Genomic DNA, 19,578 nt, shown 5'->3' with positions numbered 1-19,578 from the left:
CAGTCTTGCAGTTATTTGGATTTTGTTGTTCTTGACCATTAAATCTAGATATTTGAGTGTTTGGCATAGGAAATTGGTGAAACTGAAAGTCACAGATTGGGAGTGTTTCAGTCATGGTTTTTAAATATTAGACAACAGAAATCAATGTCAAGTATTAATGGCACTACATAACATCAAATGAATACAAATAAAGCACTTATCATGTTTGTATGCATATTAATTGCTTAGGGTCAGAAGGCATGCATCATTTTACATTATTAGCAATAACACATTGCAGGGAATACATTTCAGTACAAGAAAAGATAATACAAATACAATTAAAACACTGCATATGGAGGTGAGACCTGCCTCAAAGAACATACACTCTAAGGGGCACATTTACTAATCCACGAATCCGAATCACAAATGGGAAAAAATCGTATTGGAATTTCGTAAGAGCGCAAATATCACGAAAATGCTTACGAAGAAATTGTATTAGTCACAATAATATCGTATTGGCGATCCGAAAGTCACGAAATTTTCGTACTGAACAATTGTAAACAGCGGTAAAACCTTTCCGATTTTTTTGTGCAAACATCCGAAAAAGTCGTGCACCGTACGAAAAAGTCGTGCGGACGCTGGAAAAAATCGGCAAAAATACATTCGGAGCGGTCACATGAACGATCGAGCGTTCATGCTTTTGTAAATGTGCCCCTAAGAGTATGAGACATGGATTGAATTAAGCAGAGATGTTTCAGATTGATCCACTGCAGCTCGGAATAACTGTATACAGGTATGGGATCCCTTATCCGGAAACCCGTTATCCAGAAAGCTCCGAATTACGGAAAGCCCGTCTCCCATAGACTCCATTTTAATCAAATAATTCAGAATTTTAAAACTGATTTTCTTTTTCTCTGTAATAATAAAACAGTACCTTGTACTTTATCCCAACTAAGATATATATAATCCTTATTAGATGCAAAACAATCCTGTTGGGTTTAATTAATGTTTTATTGATTTTTTAGTAGACTTAAGGTATGAAGATCCAAATTATGGAAAGACCCCTTATCCGGAATACCCTTGGTCCCGAGCATTCTGGATAATGGGTCCAATACCTGTATTATGTATTATGTATGAATATATGTAGCAGTGTTTTTAAAGATAAAACACTTGAAGAACATTGAGAGGAAGGGAACTACATTGGTATATATGAAGAGAGAATTCTTAGTGATAAGGCAGTGTTGATACAGGAATTGTTGATTCCAACAAAAAACAAACAAACATAACATGGTTTATTTAATTGTTAACTCCAGGGCTTCTGCACATCTATGTACCCTATACTTGTGTACAATTTATTAAGCAGGCTTAACTGGCGCTGTGGTACCAGCCTCAAGTGACAAGGAAAGTGTATAGGCACAAGTAAGTATCATTTAAGGGTGTATAATTTTGCCCTTTACACTGGTGCTGACTTTCCTTAATAATTATAACATGTTTTTGATTTTATTTAGGAAGTTCAGTGACAATGTATGGGGGGAAAACCGAATTAAGAGCTTGAAATGACATTTTGGATTTTGTACAGAAAGTGTAGTTTAAGAGGAAGTTTGAAAAGTGATTAAAAAATTCATACTGAACATGCACAGATTTGTAATCCTCAAAGCAGTAATTTGCTTAAATTGAGGTGAAGAGATTTGATTAACAAAATGACCATCTGAAGTAGAATATCTCAGTCTGGAAGGAAGAGATTGGAGGAATAATCAATGGCAAAGAAACATTACGGAGGGTTGTAATAGAGACAGAGCTGTGGCTAAACTTTCTTGCAGAATATAAGCAGGAGTCAATAAGGAGTCTGTTACAGAGCAGATAAGATCACTTGCCTTGATGGTATAGTGATAGCCCCAGTATTTGACCTTTTCAGGTTTAAGTATAGCTCTGCTACCCAACATGAAATTGCCATTAGATATTTTGAGCACATGCCATGACACATCATTTTTAGGGTACATATCCCCTCAGTGAACTGTCACTGTCTGCACACATAAAAATTAATTTACAGGATGTGTTACATAAGGCTTTTTAAAAGGAATGAGTGTCAGGTTATTCCTTTTAAGAAAAGGTAAGCATTAAGTTTAGTAAGGTAACAGGGTTGGAGAGAGGAGACTTGAAGGAATGTGCTCAAACTGAGAAATGACTCATATAGAATTCTCTTTCTTCTTCTCAAGAAGAAATACATAATGACTCCTATGTTTAAATTACTTTTCAAAATCCCAAACACATTTTATGCAGATCACAGACCTCTAAAATACATCATGAGTATCTCAATATTTATAGAAATAAGCCAAATCAACTGGACTTTTTTCTCTATCTACGTTTTTCTCTTGAAGACATTTTGCTAGTCATCCGACTGGCTTTCTCAATTCAGAATGACTGGCACCTCTTCCTGGACAGTTTAATAACACCTCCTAGCTCCAATCATACTAATACAAACCACACCTTACATCCATGAGTTCTCTGACCCCATGCTGGTTACACTAAACAGATTACATTGACTGGAGGGTATTTAACTTCAGAAAGAACTTTGTACAAGTCATTCTGAATTGAGAAAGCCAGTTAGATGACTGAACGAAACATCTTCATGAGGAAAAAAAAACAGCAAGGCTGGTTGATTTGACTATTTTACTACAGATATACCATGATATAGCAGGCCCCTTACCTCCATTTGTGTATTATTACTTGGGTATCATCACATCCATATCAACACTCTTATTTAACAGTATGCTTATCTTAGTTTTGGCTGTAGGATGGATACCTCTATATGGGTGGGGTTTGTACCTTAAATATATTCTTGGGTGTTTTGCTCACTGTATTTAAAATAGCATCAGGGCCGTATTTTTATATAAGCAGCCGAGGGCCTGTGCCTAGGGCAACAGATTTTCAGTGGTGGCCCTCATGTGCCTATATGTTAGTTTTTAATATATAAATAGATTTTTCTAAAAAGAAAACTAGATATGCCCAGCTGTCACCCTAGATTTCCTACGAAAATCTGTGGCGGAAACTGGGGGCATAAGTGACAGATCGGATCACATGGCCAGGGTCCACCTGGGGGGTGTAGGGCCCACCGGGGCTGCCGCCTCAGGGGCCCGCATGCCCCAAGGTGCCCCCTACACGTCCCCCTGCTGCGCCCCCTAACTCTCCACACACCCAACATCCTTCCCTGAGCATGAGAAGTGAAACTTTTAACACGTCAGGGGAAGGACACCGGTGGCTAGGGGAGTGCAGACTGGGATAGGGTCTGGGCCGGAGGGGCCCACTGGGTTTTTTCCCAGTGCCCCAATGGCCCAGTCTAACTTTGCACATGGCAGAAGTGATGCCATGCACTCACTGCGTGTGATGTCACTTACGTGACATAGGGGATGTATTACGTTCAAGTGCCACGGTCGGACTGGAACCGAACCTAAATACAGCCCTGAATAGAATATGCCAATGTGTGCATGATTAAACACACTTAACTGCTTACAGTTGTCTGGCTAATTAAGGCAGAATGTGAAAAAAAGCTAACACAGAAAGTTTTCACAGGCATCTGATTCTGCTGCAGCTGTTTTCAGTTTTTGTTTAGATATGATATTTTTTTATGATTTTCCTGGTCCCAAGTACACTTTGTACTGCATGAAATTTGACCGATAATAATACTGCAGGAGAACCTTATTAGGTCAAGTGAGTAAAGTGAGAAACAACAACATACTGAATGATCATTCCAAGATACTATTAGCAGAAGCCTTTAGACAAACAAGACAACCTTGAATTAAGAAAAAGAATGTCACATCACATTAACTAAAAGAATCATAAAGCCATATATATAATATAATCATTAATTAGATTAAAATATGTTTTCAAAAAACAAATCAGCCACTGGCAATGGTGAGTGCAATAAGGCAGCACTCTCAATGAAGAATATTCCACTTCTTGACCTTAGAGTACCTAAGTCTGCAATGGTAGAGCACACTAGGACAAGGAAAACATTTCTAATGTAATATTGCAATATATGGGGAATCAAAACACATACCAAAGCACTGTTCCAACATCAATATCACATGCAGCACTCTGTTTATACTTGTACTTGTACAAATTATGTAATTTTTAAAGCAGTGCTGTCTACGAGATTTAGATTTATATATTTTTTGTCTATTGTAAAACAATGAAGGAATACAAAGAGGTCTGTGGATACTGTGGGTATGCTAGGGGTCATAAAAATCTCTTGGAGATCTACATTCAGCCCAAGGGCCTTCAGTTGGACAACCACATTTTGAAGCAAACCATGTGCGCAGACACCCCATAATGCCTGCACTGAAAACTACAGAATCCGCTTCAGTGAAACCTAACATGGTGGAGCTGAGCATAGGTCCACCTGTAAAATGCTAAAAAAAGGCATTTGTGGGTGAACCTACCCTCCACTGTGCAGAGGCGGGCCAAGCCGAGCGCCCTAGGCAACCCAGTCGGCCACCTTGCCCCACCACGCGTGTGCTTTGGCGCACATGCGCAGTTGCGTGGTGGTGTGTGTTTGCAATGCGATAATGCCAAGCGGCGGGGGGGCAATGACTAAAGAGAGCGGACTAGGGGTAGGCAGGAGAGATTCCTGCCTGGTGCCCCCCAATAGTTGTACCCTAGGCAGCTGCCTCTTCTGCCTACCCCTAGTTCCGGCCCTGCCACCGCGTGTGGCTTCACTGAAGCGGATTCTGTAGTTTTCAGTGTAGGCAGACGGGTAGTGTAGGAAACGAATCCGCTTCTCTCAGCCTGATGGAAAAATGCAGGGCTGAGAGAAACTGATCTACTCTTTGTGTAACCTTGCTTTTAAAGTATAGCTTCATTTAATAGTATAATATAGATATAGAAAGTACTTCCTTTGTACACTGACTATTCAGAATAGCTTTATATTAGTTGCTTAGGTATTATTCACACCACCACTTGTCTAACCTAGCATAATAGAATCTCTCATTATTGCCTCAAAGAAATGTCACAACTACCTTGGGTCCTAACCATTCGAGTCCCTACAGTCTTGCTGTTTTCAGCCAGATTGTAGCACCCATGCTACAATTTCATTGGTAAAATGGAGTCCAAGGAGTAACAGCTGTGAGGTTGTGAATGTGAATTCTCTCCCTGAATCAGTCGTACTGGCTGATACATTAGTATCCAGAAGGGGTTGGATGGCATTTTAACCAGTGAGGAAATACAGGGTTATTGAAAATAGATCTTAGTACATATACATTTACATACTATATTTCGAAATTGTAAATATAGGTGGCAACATTACATAGTTACCTATTAGATCAGCTATCAACTATTAAGAGTCCAGTGGTAATCCAAGCTTGGGGGGGGGGGGGTAACAGGATTTCATTCTATATGTAAATTATGGAAGGTTAGATCCATGTGGAAAAACTTTGCTGGGGGCCTCGGGAGTTTCAAGCTTGCCTTGGTTAACAAGTTAAGTCAATGGCAAATGACTAAAGCTGGCCATACACATTCAGATTTTAGTCTCCTTCTGACAAACGGTCAAACTGGCAGCCAACAATCGTACAAAAGTGACTTCCTGGAATGCATTGTAGGTCCCTCAAGGATATTGTCAGATACACAATACATGCACAGATTAAATCTCTATCCAACAGAACTTTCTAAACTGTCTGATCGACTAAAAAACCGATTGCCATAGTATGAAAATATCGGAATGATAATTCGGAGCCCACACATGGAACGAAAGTCAAACAAAACGTAGTTTCATACTATTATGTTGGTCGGTGTTGTTTAGCCAGATTAAGATAGAAGTACTGAGTATTTACCTAGCTATATTAGTCTCTGTTGCCAATATTGGAACCTGCTTGATAAATGGACCTGACAGTCACTCTTTTTTTTATGTTTTTTCTTTTTAACTGGACAAAATTCACCATAATCCACTACTGCAGTGAATGAGTTGAAGTTGAAACAATGCCAAATGTGTCTTTATCAGATGTTTGTTCACAGGATGTAGTCAGCAATATATCAAACTCAAGATGTAGAAATGACAATTCATCTGTTTTTTCTAGTAGTGACGTTATCAAGATTGCAAAATATTGCCACATCATTGCCGGGCCCCTGAATTGCCCTTGAGCAGTATCTTCAATACATTTAGTAACCAGTTTACATGGCTTACCCAGTCCCGGATTTGTGGAGAGGCCACAAAGGCCCAGGCCTAGGGCGGCAGAAACCTGGGGGCGGCATGCCGCCCCGCCGCACCAAAATGTTAAAATATGTGTTTGGCTTACGGCGCATGCCTGCTTGCATCCCCCCGCCCCCCTGCTGTTCCCGCATGCGAAACCCCCCGTTCGCGCATGCGCAACCCCCACCCCTGTTCACGCATGCGCACCCACCATTCACCCATGCGCACTCCTGCTTGTGACGAGCGCACGCATGCGCACTCGAGGGGGGGGCGTGCGACCGGGGGTGGCCTCGGGGCGGCCGGTTTTGAAACCCGGCCCTGGGCTTACCTAGAGTCAGGCATGCAGCCCTGTAGTACTTCAAAAGTAAATGGATATTTACCTTCTGTGTACAGTATATCTATGCATATAATGTCCTATTATTAAAGGAGAAGATGTTACTTCCAGAGCTCCCTTAGCAGGTTGTGCCTACAGACTGGTCTCTTGTCTAGTGAATCACACACACACATTATTGATGCTACCAGAAATTATGTCATTCAAATTTAGAAAAATTTTCACCAAAGCAGACCCAGTTTGGGGCCACATTGGTGAACTGACCACAATTTGCAGCACATGTTATTAGTGGTTGCTCACAATGACACTGGAATTTTGGGTTACATTGTGGGTAGAAAATATGTCAATTTTAGCACTTTGAACCCAACACGTGTTCATAAATCAGTGCTATAGATTATCTTGTAAGTTTCCCTTTTACAAATAAATAAGTAATTAATACACCTCTGACCATTAGAGCAGAGAAGATAAGACCAACAAATACCTTTTTATCTAATTGCTAGTAATGACACATGTGTAATAAAATATTGCTATTCACAAAGAGGTAATGCAAAATATCACCTCTCCATAGATGGTAGATGATAGTAGCTTGATCCTGAGGCTAAAGAAGATTGCAAACTTCCCACCCTTACCTTTTTTTAACTGCTGTTTTTCCTAAATTGGTTAATCAAACAAACTGGGAAGAATAATTTCATAATATTTTAACAACTATGGCTAAATTAAGAAGTCTTAACATTATGGGGCTGATTTACTAACCCACGAATCCGACCCGAATTGGAAAAGTTCCGACTTGAAAACGAACATTTTGCGACTTTTTCGTATGTTTTGCGATTTTTTCGGATTCTGTACGAATTTTTCGTTACCAATACGATTTTTGCGTAAAAACGCGAGTTTTTCGTATCCATTACGAAAGTTGCGTAAAAAGTTGCGCATTTTGCGTAGCGTTAAAACTTACGCGAAAAGTTGCGCATTTTTCGTAGCGTTAAAACTTAACGCTACGAAAAATGCGCAACTTTTCGCGTAAGTTTTAACGCTACGCAAAATGCGCAACTTTTTACGCAACTTTCGTAATGGATAGGAAAACTCGCGTTTTTACGCAAAAATCGTATTGGATCCGAAAAATTCGTAAAGAATCCGAAAAAATCGCAAAACATACGAAAAAATCGCAAAGTACCGATCATTACGAAAAAAACGCAATCGGACTCCATTCGACCCGTTCGTGGGTAAGTAAATCAGCCCCTATGTGTATTTCCTGGCATAATAGTGTAAGAAATTTCATAACAATATACAATAGCTATTCTACAGGTTACTGTACCCCATAGTGAAATATTTCATGAACCCCTCCTCCACCAAAAGCAGTGTTCCATACATATACACTGTAAATTGTGTAACAACCCACATTGGACACAGATATTCTTGTTGACCACCAGCATGTGCTAGGTCTTCTGTATCAACTGGCAAGGTTTGTACCTTTTACATAAATATTTGTGCATGTCATTTTTTTCTCATTTTGTATAATGTATTCCAATAATATTAAAACATGTCAATGTATTGCATTGTATCTTGTATAAGCATGTTCCAATCTGTGTTCACAACACTGGATAGAGGGCCAATGTCATCTTCCTGGTTGAACTGCAATGCAAATGTGAAGAATGTCAATGCCTTTGCTGAGAGGATAATATAGAGACACCCACGGATAAGGAAGTATTTCCTTAGATTCAAGTATGTTTCCCTAAGACCAAAAATACCAAACTGCAAAGCACTGCAGAATTCCTTAGACAAGTTGCTTACTCTGTGTGGGAAGCTTTACTGGGTCATTTCTGTGACTGACTATGATAAGGTGGGAGTCAAGTCCAAGAATATTATTTGGGCCCCTAGCAGTTTTTATCTCACTGAAAATTGTTGTTCTTTTTCTTGCTATCTGCTGACCAAAGTCTATACAGAAAATTACACTTCAAAATCCTCTCTTAAGGGATAAAGTTGTGTGTTACTTTCGAATTGTTAACAATATATTCTTGATATGTGATTCATCTGAATTTGAGCTTGAGGCTATAGGAGAAATAATCTTTTGAGACATGACAGCTTCCATACCCACAGTACCATAAGAGGAATCCCTAATGGGCAGTTCTTACACATTAGGAGAATTTCCTCTGACGATAATAAATATTTATTAACCAACAAATTCCTAAATTTGTGCAGAGAGGTTATGATAGAGAAGTACTATTGAAGACTAGGAAAAAAGTCTTTATGAGATCACATGAGGAATTATTGAAGGTATCATCTAAATGTACAAAAACTGATAAGATTCCTTTAGTCACTGAATTTGGCCCCTTGAGTAAGAAAATTGAAATGGTGGTAAAAAGACATTGGTTTAAACTTGGGCAGGATAACACAAATGGGAAATTGTTTCAGGAAACCCCACTGTTCTCGTACAAAAGAGGAATAACCATTGCTAATCATTTGGTAAGAGCTGAGATTGGCAAACCATCTAACACCACCAGATTCCTTGCTAGGCCAAAAAAAAGGATCCTTTGCATGTTTAAAGGAGCAGTTCAGTGTAAAAATGAAACTGGGTAAATAGATAGACTGCACAAAATAAAAAATGTTTTCAATGGCTGGAGTGGAGTGAACAGATGTCTAACATAATAGCCAGAACACTACTTCCTCCTTTACAGCTCTCTAAAGCTGGCCATACACGCACCGATAATATCGTCCGAAACCTCGTTTCGTACGATATTCAGTGCATGTATGGCATGTCGGCGAGTCGACCGATATCGCAGGAAGCTGCTGAAATCGGTCGACTTGCCGATCGCCCAGGTTAGAAAATTTTGATCGGGCCCCATAGAAGGTGCCTGACCAAAATCTGCCGTCAGGGCTGAATCGGCAGAAGGAGGTAGAAACATCGTCAGATCGCCACGTGTGGGGCCACCTTAAGATGTTAGCAGTCAGTAGCCAATCAGTGATTTGAGGAGAGGCCATGGGGCATAAATGTGAAATGTCTTCTGTGTCACCATAGATGAGCGTGGTGGATTGTGGGAAGCGCTGCTGCCTTGCAACCATGAGGTCCTGATTTTGTTTTCATCCAGGGCACTATCTGCAAGCACTTTGTACATTGTCTGCATGGGTTTCCTCCCACACTCATGCACCTGATAATATTAGCCTAATTGTGTGTAAATGTCATAGGGACCTTAGATTGTAAGCTCCACGGGGGCAGGAAATGATGTGAATTAAGCATAATCTCTGTAAAAGTGTTGTGGAAATGTATCAACGCTATATAAATACCTGGAGTTAATAAAACAAAAGTCCAGTTTGTTGCTTAAGAGCAGCACCTTTTTACTAAGCATCTGGAAATCTTGTACTCATCTGTAAATGTTAATTAATTTAAAGGTGGTTAAAACAGAGAAAAAAAGTTATGTCAAACATGTACCAAAATACCACACCCCAGGGTGCCTGTCAAGCAGCCGTTTGCCCTATGTCCTGATACAGTAAGTAAATCAAGTGACTACAAGTGATGTAATGTCTAATTTGTCAGAGGTTCATATTCTGCAGCTGATTTACTAACATACAGTAAGTACTACACTAAACAATAACAATTACCCATGGCAACAGATTAGATATTTGCTTTTGTTTTTCAAAAGTTAAAGAAATGCTGTCCTGAGGAAACCTTTTTTTTTTAACACATCTTTTAATAGAGCTTCTCCAGCAAAATTCTGCATTGAAATCAGTTTTTCAAAACCACAAACATGTTTTTTTATATTTAATTTTGAAATTTCACATAGAGCTAGCCATATTCTTCATTTCCCAGGGTGCTACAGCCATATGACCTGTGTTCTGATAAACTTCAGTCACTCTTTACTGCTGAGCTGCAAGTTAGAGTGATATCATCCCCTCCCAGCAGCCGATAAGCAGAACAATGGGAAGGGAACAAGATAGCAGCTCCCTGACACCTGGATTGCTAAATATATATGAGAATAGCACTCAAAAGTAAGAAATAAAAGTCTGGCTTGGGACTCCTTCAGTTACATGGGAGTAGGAGAAACAATAAGTTACCTGAAAGCAGTTCTAATGTGTAGCGCTGGTTCCTTCTGAAAGCTCAGACTCAGGCACAATGCACTGAGATGGCTGCCTACACACCAATATTAAACCAACAAAAAAATACATTTGTTGGTTTAAGAATAAACTTTTAAATGGTAGAGTGAATTATTTGCTATGTAAACAATGTAATTTATAAATAAAAATTATACCATAAAAATCACAACAGAATTCATTTAATAGACTGATCAAAGGTTATTACTTAGTGGTTGCTACTGTTAACTACAATTTAGTAAATACCTCTATATCCATAAATTGATATGACATTGTGGCTATAAAAGGCAGCAAATGCACACCAGCTGAAAAATAAATACAGGAAAAATATTATCTAATGTTTCATTTGAAGCATTTAACCATCCAACTGAGAAACAAATAATAGCAAATATGAATCTGTATTAGCAGAGATAATCCTCAATATTGTCTATGGCAGATTATTTTTTTACATTTTGTAACCACAACAAGTACTGGGTGTTGCAGCCATTAAGCTCAAAGGATACAGTTGGGGAATAAAATCCCAGCAGCTACTAAAAAGATGCTATCACTGTTGCTATTACCCTTTTTCCACTGTCTTAAAACAAAATGGTGGCTCAGGTGAGATTTCAAATAAACATTGTGGTCTACATTTGCTTGGCTGTGATAATACTGTAGATAGGGTAGTTTTTAACTACAATGAAAAACAATTACAACCCTCTAATAAGTGGTTGATCCCCATCAAAACCATTTGTTAGAGGTCCACTGCATTCTTCTAAATATATCTAAACATCCGCACTCCACAGCCAATGTCAAGAGAAGAAGGTTTTCTTTCTCCTTAATAGTTCCTCCCAGCTGAGAAGGACCCAACTGAAGTGCTTTATGGGATGCCTAGAAAGTTTTAAACATTACTTTCATGAAATCCATTCCTTGCATCCCACTTCTCACAGGCAGCCTTGGTGTTTGTGTTCTTCTAGGAACAAAAACTGTAGTGCCGTGTTAGCCAGTGTCAAAAATAATAATAAAAAAACAACAAAACACAATAACAAGAGTATTGTAGAAATGATACCTATATTGGCTAAAAATAAAAATACATTGCAAGCTTTCGGAGCTCTAAGACCCCTTCATCAGGCAAAATACAAATGAGAACTGAAATGGCACAACATTTATACTGATAGATCAAAGAGAAGTGTTTACAAGCAATAAATTAGGAAATTACAGATAGATAGAGATAACTTGTGAAGATAGTGAAAGTAATTAAGGTTTATTAGGGTGGGTTGTAAATAGTCCAGGGGTCTGGATTTAGTCAGATCAGATAGTGTGACATGAAACCTGACCCCAAATTAAGGTTAGTTCAGGGAATATCTCCTTTAGTCTGGTATCTGTATGGAGCATGGGCTGCAGGTCCCTGGCTATTTTTCTTATAATGTTCAGCTGTGGGTTGTAGGTGGCTACAATTGGTACCCTGTTGTTTCTATTTTTTGTTTGTAATCCAAGAGTGTGTCTCTGGGTATTTGAGTTGCTCTGTGGATCTGATCATCAATAACCTGTGGATGGTAGCCCTGATTAACAAAAGTTTTCCGTAAGGATGGAGAAACCTGATTTCTTTCATCAGGATTTGAGCAAATCCGGTTGTATCTAAGAGCCTGGCTAAAAACAATTGATTTTTTAATGTGATGTGGATGGAAACTGTCCCACCTAAGATATGCTGGACGGCCTGTTGGTTTTTGGTATAGGGATGTCTGTATGATTCCATTCTTGATGTAGATAGTGGTATCCAGGAAATTGATGTGTGAAGAGGAGTGGTTGAGGGTAAGGTTAATCGTGGGATGAATCTTTGGTGGAATGTCAATAGTTCCTTTTCTGATGCTGTCCATATTATAAGTATGTCATTTATATATATCGCTTTCTTAAGCCCATCCCCCTACCCAACGTGGGCACCATGCCCAAAAATTTTTACCATGAAACAATTAGAACAGGGATCATAGGGCCGCGCGCACTCAGTGATCGCTTTCTTAAGCCCATCCCCCTGCTCCCTCGTTGTGCATAAATGGCGCTAACCAGTCTCTTGCATGCATCAGAGAAGACCGTGCAGTCAAAGTCTGATGTACACTAGTGACTCACTAAAGGTAGGCCTGCACTTCAACCAACTCATGCTCTCAGAGCCGCACTGCCGAGCCGCAGCTGAATCACTCCTTTGACCACCACAGATAATGGTACTCCAGAAGAAGGCGAAAACTCTAGCACTTTTCAGCCAATTCGTGCTACGAGAAAAATTCCTTCCTGACCCCTTCTTGGCGATCGGTCGCAATGACCCTGGAGCACCATCTTCGCAACTGGATCACCTTACCTAGGGAGGGAGGGTGGGAAACAAGAAACAAGTAAGAATGTATCCTTAACAAACATACGTCCCATTACATACCTTGCTCTGCATGAGTCCCCTCCCCTGCCCCCTCCCCAAGTCCGCCCCTCTCTTTCTCTCCACTGCTCATCCTTCTATTGCTCTACCTGGAGCTGGCCGGGGGAGGGAGCAGGCCCTGCCCGAATGACCATATGGCTAAAGGGGGGGAAGGGGTCCCAGCCTAAATTCATTTCAGCCCTATTTGGGCTTCATTCACACTAGGTCAAGGAACCCCCTATCCCCCCTTACCGCCCAAGTAAACACACTGAGACATAATGTGGCAAATTCTGTGGAGGTCACAGGCTTTTATTAATTGAAACCATAAAAATTATTTATAGGTACACCCTGACCCCAGCTGCGGCTCTTATTTCCAAACACAAAACTATTGTGTCTCCAAAAAACCAACGTGGGCGCAATGCCCAAAAAATTTTTACCATGAAAACTTAGAGCAGGGATCATAGGGCCGCGCGCACTCAGTGATCGCTTTCTTAAGCCCATCCCCCTACCCAAAGTGGGCGCCATGCCCAAAAATTTTTACCATGAAACAATTAGAACAGGGATCATAGGGCCGCGCGCACTCAGTGATCGCTTTCTTAAGCCCATCCCCCTGCTCCCTCGTTGTGCATAAATGGCGCTAACCAGTCTCTTGCATGCATCAGAGAAGACCGTGCAGTCAAAGTCTGATGTACACTAGTGACTCACTAAAGGTAGGCCTGCACTTCAACCAACTCATGCTCTCAGAGCCGCACTGCCGCCACCCAATGGAAAAAAGGGGAGGGGTGACACCTATCCTTTTTCAATGGCCCCACTACCTGGCCCGTGACCTCCACCATTCATCAATAAAAGCCCTGATATTCCCAATGAACAAATCTAAACCTTCCCAGGACAAATGAACTCCATCTTCCCTATACAGCTGTGTGTGATTACATTTTATATTTTCATGCCAAATTATACCACCACCGGAGGAACACATGAATTTCTGCATGGCTCTATTAACCTTTCTCCTGGATTTCTCAATGCCCCTGGGGGAAATTGCGCCTCTCCAACAGCTCCTTTGTATCACATCTGACCATGCTGTACACTGGACTCTCTTGTCCCTTAAAATGTCCGTTAGGTCATCCCTCATGGCCTCAATAAGGGCTGGGGTTTTATATGCAGTAAGGTCATTCCCCCCTGCATGTACAACCATCAGATGTATAGTACTCTTGCGTGCTGCATCTAAGGCCATACCTCTCAGCTGTTCCCATCTCATCCCTCTCTTACCAATCCATCTGATCTTCATGTGTTGCTTCGGCAAACCCATCTGTTGACCATCTCAGATGCCCAGAAAATAAAAGAATGCCCCAATATCAAAATGTTGCAAGCCGTTGCACTTTCTACTACGACAAAACAAACAAAAAACTTTGGTTAAGATTTCTCACTCGCATTATTTACAGGCCTTATATACTTCTTGTACACCCTCGACTTCCATCTACCCAATGCTTTTATCTTGTCACTGCCACTACCCCCCATTGCAGCTTCAGTAGCTGCGCCGATTCTAAAAGAGTGGGTTCCAAACTTCTTTGGGTCCCAATTATTATCGATCACCGCCTTCTTCAGAACTTGCCTAAACTGGAAGGCTGAAAGAGGGGAACCATCTTTATGCAACAACAACAGCTGCCCCCCCTCCGGACGCACCGCCATGTAGTCACTTAACAGCTTTACTGGGCATGATACTTCCCCTGTTCCTTGTATACTTACCCATTTTCCTTTACCAATTTGATCTGTCTTCGACCTACTAATATAAATCAACAATTTATTCTTTTGTAATGATACATTCTTGTATTGCAATCCTTTTTCTATTGCCTTCTTAGAAGGTGGCACCAGCTCACTAACACGAAAAGCTCCACCAAACGACAGGGCAAAAGCTGCTCTAAACAAAACACACTCAAATTGGTCAAAACAAATTGTGCCCAATGAACGCAATATCTGTTGCAGCCTATCTTTAACGATAGGTTCCCTTTTATCTACCCTCGGGCCTTCAGCTCTACTCCAGCCCTTCATCACTTTCTTAACAATAGGATGATGTGTGAAATCGGGCATACCTCCTGCTACGGAAAAATGCGAAATTGCCGCCAATGTAGTAGCCGCAACCGCTTTGGACTTCCCTTCCTTGTAAAGTTCCCTCAAAAATTCCAATAAATCCTTAAAAGCATAATTTTTTTTTTACCACCAATGCAGAATAGCCGCCATCTTTCCCAAGCCCTTTTATAGCTGGCCAGAGTTTTTTCCGATAACGACATGCTGTATAGCTCTTCTAATATGGGTTCACCAACTGCCATAAATTACCAGGACACTTGTGAGCAGATCTTTCTGCTTTAGGAGCTAATCTGAAGAAAAGATCCCACTTTTCCCTTGACAGGGCGTCTGCTAGTGTGTTCTCGACCCCTGGCACATGTTAACGATATGTTAAATTTTAAACAAATCAGCACCAACCGCCTCAGTAACCTAATCACTGGCAGTGAATCAGATGACAAGTTGTTCACAGCATAAACTACCCCCATATTATCTGACAAAAACCTTATCGCTTTATTTTTTAATCCCTCTGCCCACAACTCTAACGCTACCAAAATAGGGAAAAGCTCCAACAGTGTCAGGTTCTTGGTTAATCCTTTCTCATGCCATGTCTGCGGCCATCTACCAGCACTCCATTTCCCTGCAAAGTAAGCCCCAAAACCAATGCTGCCTGCTGCGTCTGTGATAAATTCCAATTCTTGACTATGCTTAACCTCCTGCATCCAGGAGCATCCATAGCAATAACCTTGCTATTAACAATCTTTTTCCTAAACGCTCTGTCATAATCGAACCATGACGTGCCCTTGTAAAACAGATAAGTATCCACAATGGTATCTATGTACTTGATCACATTCAAACATTGCTCTGGCTTTCCTTTCAAATAAACACTAGCAAAAACCAAAAATCCCTTCAACCAATCAAAAATTGATTTCCTCTTACCTTCCTTCTCACTCTTAATACCATCTTCTTTTGCCTGAACTGCTTCCCTTGTTAGTTCATACACATCCACAAATTTACCTGTTTCTATTGATTTCCTCAATTTCTTAGGCAAATGAGCTGCAGTCTCTGTCAAGGCACACGCATATGTATCTGCTGCCCCTAACGGTAGAAACTGCTGACCCCCTTCCTTTCCTCTCTTCCTATCACCTTCTTTTCCCTTACCTTCCTTAAAATATTTCTTAAGTAATGCTACAATCTTTCCCCCTTCTGTCTCGCTATCAGATGTATCAGTGTCTGAATCCTGATTAGCCAACACCTCTAGAGATCTCAACTCATCCAATGCAGCCTCCTGCGTGTAAACTCCAGCATTCCTCTCCTCCCCCACCGTATGAAATGCAGATGAAGTGGATGCCTGCTGATTCGCAATCCGACTCCCGTCACCCATCTGTTGGCCCATCCTCTCCTTCCTCCATTGTCTCCAACTCTCCTCCTCCTCCCTATTTCTGAAAAAGAAACTTGCACGACCAAAATTATTACTGTCCATGTTATCTTGTTGGTCCATCCTCCTAGGCCTCCTTTGCCAAGGCCTATGCGACTTCCTCAAATCATAATTACAACCCTCACCCTCTTCATAATAGTCCCCCTCACCATAAGCATCCTCATAAAAATCATCATCATGGCCATAGTACTCCCAATCTTGTGGACCACCCCCATACCTGGATCTCAAAGCGTTCTGCACGTATCTCGGTCGGCCATTACCTCTCAGATGTGTATTGCAACCCCCTCTTGCCCAACCTCGCCCGCAACCCGCCCCCCTAGGGACAGGATCAGCCTCCATGCCCCACTCACCTTCGTCCGATGCCTCATCCAACTCCTCTCCCCTTTCTGTGCTGCGCTCTCTCCCTCCTTCTGTCTCGGTGGCCGTGGACTTCTTTTCCCAGCGTTCAGATCCCCCTAGTGTTCCCTTTTCCGCATCTCCCGGTGTGGTCTGATCGCTACCCACATCCCTTACTCCCCCCTTTGGACCCTTTCGAGGTTTGCGCTGGTGGCAGTGGCAGCCTTCTTTCGGCCTATTCCCCCCCCTCGCGGGCCTACGAACCCCCTCCCTTGTTCCGCTGCACTTACCGAGCACTCCCCTCTTCCGCAATCCTGTGGCGTTGCACCGTTTCTCCTCACTACCTTGCCAACCCTTCCCAGCACCGGACGTTTGGAGTTCCTCTCCTCATGCAAAACATACCTCACCTTCCTCTTCCGCGTGGTTCCTAACAACAACTCCCCCTGCTCCCCTCCTTCCCGGAACCTTTTTGGCCGAAGAATCTTCCTCCTTGGCAATTCCACTCCTGCACCAATGGCGTCCATTATTTAAGCGGAAATCACTTCTGCTACTGCTGAACGATGCCAGATGATCAGATCCACAGAGCAACTCAAATACCCAGAGACACACTCTTGGATTACAAACAAAAAATAGAAATCAACAGGGTACCAATTGTAGTCACCTACAACCCACAGCTGAACATTATAAGAAAAATAGCCAGGGACCTGCAGCCCATGCTCCATACAGATACCAGACTAAAGGAGATATTCCCTGAACTACCCCTTCTGTCCTATAGACAACCACCCAGTCTGAGGAAAATGATTGTTAGAAGTGCTCTTCCCCAAACAACTAAAGCAGGGACATTTCCCTGCAACAGCAAAAGATGTGAGACTTGCAAATACATCCTGTACAAAGATCAAATTGCAATACCGAATACACAAAAAGTCTACACCATTCGGGACTGCTATTCATGTGCTTCCTCCAATGTTGTGTACTTGATCATATGTACTAAGTGCCCTACAGGAGGAATGTACATTGGAGAAACAGGGCAAAAACTTCACACAAGGATGAACCATCACAGACATAAGATCAAGACCAAAGTGTGTGATACACCAGTGGGACAACACTTCTGCAATCAGGAGCACAGGCTTCAGGACATGAAGGTGTTAATTCTAAAAGGGAACTTTGGATCTGAACGAGAAAGGAAGATCTATGAATTCAAATGTATGGAGTTATTTAACACATTAAGACAGGGCCTTAATTTGGGGTCAGGTTTCATGTCACACTATCTGATCTGACTGAATCCAGACCCCTGGACTATTTACAACCCACCCTAATAAACCTTAATTACTTTCACTATCTTCACAAGTTATCTCTATCTATCTGTAACTTCCTAATTTATTGCTTGTAAACACTTCTCTTTGATCTATCAGTATAAATGTTGTGCCATTTCAGTTCTCATTTGTATTTTGCCTGATGAAGGGGCCTTAGAGCTCCGAAAGCTTGCAATGTATTTTTATTGTTAGCCAATATAGGTATCAATTTCTACAATACTCTTGTATTTGTGTTTTGTTGTTTTTTTATTATTATTATGTTCTTCTAGGCAAATTCAGTTTAGTGTTTTCGCTTGGATTCTATGTTTGGTACCTACTAAATAGGTACACATTTGACAGCTAATTTTTTTTTTGTATGACATGACCATATTCCCTATTATTTCTCGGTTTTAGCCTTCAGATCTGCAGCATGCACAACAGGCAAAGAACTTTCCAAAGAATTAACCTGCTGGCTTTTACAGTAGACTTGATTTCTTCCCACAATGATTTTCACTTCTGAGCTTTAGTTAATTCCTCAAAAACATAAAATAATAATAAGTTGTGATTTCCTAAAAAATTATGAAATGTAGAGGACTAGCTAAATACATTCCTTTTTATTATAAACCTTTTACTTTGTTTGTTATAATCTAGTACTTTATTACTTGGGTCAAGGAATGTTTACCAATATTTCTTTGACTTATGTCCCTTCAGCTCTGCTACACTGTCACTGACTTGTTAAGCTATTTGTTCTTTGACCCTTTGTAAATACTTAATGACAAACCAGTTTCATATAATTCCCTTAAGCAAAAATTGCAATTTTTATACGTTAGGTGTTACATGCTACGCACCACCTTGTCATTTACAACTGTTTCAGTGGAGCTCACTATAAGCAGAGAATAATTAAGATTTAAATTGGGATTATGATCTTAGTCTGGCAATTACAGGCCAGTAAGTTTGACATCCGTGGTGGGAAAGTAAAGGGATCATATTCAAAATTATGTTCTGGAGAATGGCATTATGAGCAGTTATCAGCATGGCTTTATGAAGGACAGATCATGTCAGACCAATTTGATTACTTTTTATACTTTTTATGGTTAGTAAGAATCTGGACAGTGGAGTTGCAGTAGATGTGATCTATTTGGATTTTGCCAAAGCCTTTGATACAGTGTCCGACAAATGGCTGCTTTCTAAACTAACTAACTGTTGGTCTTAGTGAAGTTGTTTGCGCAAGGATAGAAAACTGGCTACAGGATCGGGAACAGAGGGTGGTTATTTATGGTACATTCTCTGCTTGGAGTAAGGTTCTTAGTGGGGTCCCTCAGGGTTCTGTACTGCGTCCATGACTTAGGGGAGGGTATTATAAGTAATGTATCAGTGTTTGTGCATGACACAAAACTCTGCATCCCAATTAATTTCACCCAGGATGTGGCATCCTTGCAGCAGGATCTTGACAAACTTGTAATCTGGGCCGCTATGGCCGATGAGATTTAATGTCATTAAATGCAT

At 41.0% G+C, this 19,578-nt stretch overlaps 1 protein-coding gene across 1 annotated transcript; it reads right to left on the bottom strand.

The window, feature by feature from the left end:
• Positions 1 to 12,289: 12,289 nt before the first annotated feature.
• LOC101733888 lies at positions 12,290 to 19,578 on the bottom strand. The gene is made up of 4 exons (XM_031904822.1): positions 19,491 to 19,578; positions 17,188 to 17,388; positions 14,215 to 17,094; positions 12,290 to 12,900 (listed from the first exon to the last, which is right to left on the bottom strand). Exons 1-3 carry the CDS (start codon positions 19,576 to 19,578, stop codon positions 15,596 to 15,598), a joined length of 1,788 nt encoding a protein of 595 aa, XP_031760682.1. The 3' UTR covers positions 12,290 to 12,900; positions 14,215 to 15,595.

The sequence above is a fragment of the Xenopus tropicalis genome, chromosome 1 (assembly GCF_000004195.4).
Source record: "Xenopus tropicalis strain Nigerian chromosome 1, UCB_Xtro_10.0, whole genome shotgun sequence".
NCBI classification, from domain to species: domain Eukaryota; kingdom Metazoa; phylum Chordata; class Amphibia; order Anura; family Pipidae; genus Xenopus; species Xenopus tropicalis.
This window is presented reverse-complemented; position numbering and strand designations above follow the sequence as displayed.